Source organism: Dermacentor albipictus, chromosome 6 (assembly GCF_038994185.2).
Source record: "Dermacentor albipictus isolate Rhodes 1998 colony chromosome 6, USDA_Dalb.pri_finalv2, whole genome shotgun sequence".
Lineage (NCBI taxonomy): Eukaryota > Metazoa > Arthropoda > Arachnida > Ixodida > Ixodidae > Dermacentor > Dermacentor albipictus.
In genome coordinates, this window is record NC_091826.1 from 35221484 (window position 1) to 35225794 (window position 4311).

General features: G+C 54.2%; 1 protein-coding gene across 1 annotated transcript; it reads right to left on the minus strand.

Moving 5' to 3' along the window:
• Nucleotides 1–3187: 3187 nt before the first annotated feature.
• LOC139047005 (nipped-B-like protein B) lies at nucleotides 3188–3703 on the minus strand. Its single transcript, XM_070520938.1, has one exon. It carries the CDS (start codon nucleotides 3701–3703, stop codon nucleotides 3188–3190), a length of 516 nt encoding a protein of 171 aa, XP_070377039.1.
• Nucleotides 3704–4311: the final 608 nt, after the last annotated feature.

A 4311-nucleotide genomic window follows, 5' to 3' on the forward strand; every position in this document is an offset into this window, starting at 1 on the left:
CAGCGTGCATATACGACGTCGGCAGAGCGGAGAGATTAACTCCCCTCCCCCCCCCCCCCCCGGGCCAACGCCCAGAATCGCAGCGCCATGGTTGCCCGCATGCGTTGGGGAGGACGCCGGATCGGCCCGGCCCCGCGGCCGGCGTTTGCCCCAAGGCGGCGGCCCAACAACGGCCACGACGGCGAGGCTGCAATCACTGCCGCCTAGCCGACAGCGCGTTGGGCAATGCCCAAGGAAACGCGCGCGCGAGTCTGTAGCACGAGCCTTGTAAACGCCGGCCGCTCTGATTGGCGGTGTGTACAACGCGAGCGCGCCGAACGATCGCCTTGTGTGTCGCTCGCTTGCTTGCTACTCGACAGCGTGGCGGAACGTGCATATAACCGGGCTTTGTGTATAGACTGACGCGATACCTGCAATATATATGTATAGTGTGTGCGTGTGTGTGTGTGTGTGTGTGTGAGTGTGTGTGTGTGTGTGTGTGTGTGTGTGTGTGTGTGTGTGTGTGTGTGTGTGTGTGTGTGTGTGTGTGTGTGTGTGTGTGTGTGTGTGTGTGTGTGTGTGTGTGTGTGTGTGTTTTGTTATAGCCGCGATGCGTGAGTCATCACGCGTGTCGTGATGACTCACGTACAAGCTCACATTACTCACATGACTCACATTACAAGCTGTAATGACGAGACCAATCGATGCAAATGGAATACACGCGTGTTCGATCGGGCAGATTGGTCGCCCGATATATCGAATGCCGGAACTGCATCGTTACGCACCTCTGAAAGAGACAGACTCCTTAATGAGGTAGAGATTGCTTCTTTTTCTTTTCCCCCTAGCGTATGTGGTAGGTATACGTGCTGCTTCTGAACGTCAACGATACACGCGTTCTTGCACTACACTGCGCGGTATTGAATAAAGGTGCTCGTTGGACTCAGGCCGTGCGTCCTGTCCTTCCGAATCAGTTCGTATACGCTTTCTTCTCGCTGAAGAGCCTTCCCGCCGTCGTATCTCGCAACATGGTCGTAGCTTAACCGTTGCCTAATGTATCTCGTCTGGTTATACTATTTAACGATTAGTTTTAGCGTTACACTGTAGGTAACGCTACCCATACCCTCTTTCCCCAGTGCAGGGTAGCAAACCGGACGTCCGTTTGGTTAAACTCCCTGCTTTTCCTGTCTTCTATTTCTCTCTCTCTCTCTCTCTCTCTCTCTGTAGGTGACGGAAGAAAGAGCCGAACAGTTAGAAAATAAAGAATAGAAAGAAAGAGAGAAAGAGAAGGCGAGAAGAGGAAAGACAGGGAGGTCAACAACATGAGCGTCCGGTTTGCTACCCTACACTGAGGGAACAGAAAGAGGAGAAGAGGAAGAGCATAGACGCAACTCTGTGCACGTGGGAGGGGGCACAGGAGCTCTATATATAAGCGGTCTCTCAGGCCGGTGCTCTTCAAGTAGTGCACTATACTGCGCGAATCACTCTTTGCGCCAGTGAAAGACGTGGCCACTGTCCGAGTATTTACCCCCGTATGCAGAAATGCAACTTAAGTCGAAGCACATGCTTGACTTGATTTAGATGACGCCTGGCGTTAACGTGCCCAAAGACGCTCACTGCGTTTCCTTCGGCGCGTTCCCGATAGGCGTCACTCGGATCAAGTCAAGCATGTGCTTCGACTTAAGTTGCATTTCTGCATACGGGGGTTAGACTCGGGGAACGCTCCCGAGTCCAGTCGTTTAAGGTTTAAGACGGTGGGAGAGGCGCTGGACGTCGCAACGAGGACAAATACACAATGGTTTTCTCGCACCTATACTGGAAAACGACACAGAAAACTAGAGATATATAGGTTTGACATTTTCATGGTTCGTTACAGTGCGCAGAGACCGCAGTAAATGAGGTACAGGTTAACCGCAGTTAGCGCGTTCGGGGAACGCAAACTACGACTAGAAGGGCGTGGCCTGCGTTGACACGGCTGCAACGCCGATAAACTTTTTTTTTAATCTTTTCGCTATTACGCAACGCCAGCTGAGTGTAGCTGTCGATCCCAAACGATAACGAGGCATACGCCCGCGGACTCCGCAGGTGTTACTAACAACATGCAAGCGCATGGCCTTCAATAGCTGCAGCGCTGTCCGTATACACGACAACCAGCACAGAGATAACGAACGATTAACTAGAGCGCGGGCTTAACGCAATCGACAACGTCGCGTGACCCCGTCGGGCAGGGAACCTTTAATAATTGAATTCTATACTCGATAGCATGTTCCCCAACTAGCCGCAGTCACACGAAAGAAAAAAGGCTAGCCGCATATACAGTGTGTCGCGGCTAATATGGACGTAGTATATCAACAAAAAAGCACCATTTTAGGGAAACGAAACCGATCGGTATCGTGCAAAGTGCAGTTGAGAAGTCACCAGCGATTTATTGTTAGTGAACTTCAATTACTTCATAACAATTAATTATCCAATTCGTTGATCACTGCTGTAGCTCACAGGACATCAATAAAATGGTTGGAAATAGCTGTGAAAAACATTGAACCGGAATATGTTCAGCGGGATACTACGAACGTATACAATTTTTTCACCTGAAGAAGACAACAACAACAGCAAGCCCGCGTAATAACATGAGAAATGCCACGTGATTACGCACCCAACCACCCGAAAGAAACAACGCCCTCAAACAGGTTGACTGGGAAAGCTTATGAAAAGAAAATAACGATAGGTAAAAGCCAATTACCGCTTCTTATGTTGCGCCCCTCCAAACAAAGCGCGTCAACTTGGTGTTAGTATTCAAAATACGTATCGAGCGCCGAAAGCTCTTGCATGGTGCGTCACATATGTAGAAGATTGTGCGCGCAGTCATCGTCTGAGCCGCAGTACACCTTCGTCGATGTCTTTTGTACCGAGTGATCCTGTTTGATGGGCGCTGATAATACGTATATATACTTATACGCATAGTTATGCCTATATATGCGCGTATACTTATAACTACACTGACGCTTATACCTGTACCTATGCGTACGCGTTCAACATAACCTGCCGCGGTAGCGCTCTGTTCTCTCTACTGTCCCCTCTGCTGTCCTTGAGCTGTTATTCAAACTGTAAAGCTCATAGTAGATGTGGCGTTGCGTTCTGCCGAGGATTGAGGTCACGGGCACGGTCTCTCGATCGCGGGCACGGTCCCTCGATCGCGGGCACAATCCCTCTGTCACGGGCACAATCCCTCGGTCACGGGCACAATCCCTCGATCACGGGCACGGTCCCTCGTTCGCAGGCACGATTCCTCGGTCGCGGGCATGGTTTCTCGATCACGGGCACGGTTCCTCGGTCGCAGGGACGATTCCTCGGTTACGGGGACGATTCCTTGGTCGCGGGCACGGTCCCTCGTTCGCAGGCACGATTCCTCGGTCGCGGGGACGATTCCTCGGTCGCGGGCACGTTTCCCGATCACGGGCACGGTCCCTCGTTCGCGGGGACGATTCCTCGGTCGCGGGGATGATTCCTCGGTCGCGGGCACGGTCCCTCGTTCGCAGGCACGATTCCTCGGTCGCGGGGACGATTCCTCGGTCGCGGGGACGGTTTCTCGATCACGGGCACGGTCCCTCGTTTGCAGGCACGATTCCTCGGTCGCGGGGACGATTCCTCGGTCGCGGGGGCGCTTCCTCTGTCGCGGGGACGATTCCTCGGTCGCGGGCACGGTCCCTCGATCACGGGCACGGTCCATCGATCAGGGGCACGGTCCCTCGTTCGCAGACACGATTACTCGTTCGCGGGGACGATTCCTCGGTCGCGGGCACGGTTTCTCGATCACGGGCACGGTCCCACGTTCGCAGGCACGATTCCTCGGTTGCGGGGACGATTCCTCGGTCGCGGGCACGGTCCCTCGATCACGGGCACGGTCCCTCGTTCGCAGGCACGATTCCTCGGTCGCAGGCATGATTCCTCGGTCGCGGGGACGATTCCTCGGTCGCGGGGACGGTTTCTCGATCACGGGCACGGTCCCTCGTTTGCAGGCACGATTCCTCGGTCGCGGGGACGATTCCTCGGTCGCGGGGACGATTCCTCGGTCGCGGGGACGATTCTTCGGTCGCGGGCATGATCCCTCGCTCGCGGGCACGGTTTCTCGATCGTGGGCACGGTCCCTTGTTCACGGACACGATACTTCGTTCGCGGGCATGAGCCATCAGTCGCGGGCACGGTTCCTCGGTCGCGGGCACGATCTCTCGATTGCGGGCACGATCCCAGTTGTGGGACTCCAGCCGATGCGAAACACGCTACTGTAATTCAGGTTTGGGTGCATGCTATGGAGAGCCACAGCTGGTCAAAAGTAAC

Excerpts from the sequence above, each read along its gene's own strand:
- LOC139047005 (XM_070520938.1), bottom strand. The coding sequence starts at position 3,703 with ATGGACCGTGCCCGTGATCGAGGGACCGTGCCCGCGACCGAGGAATCG.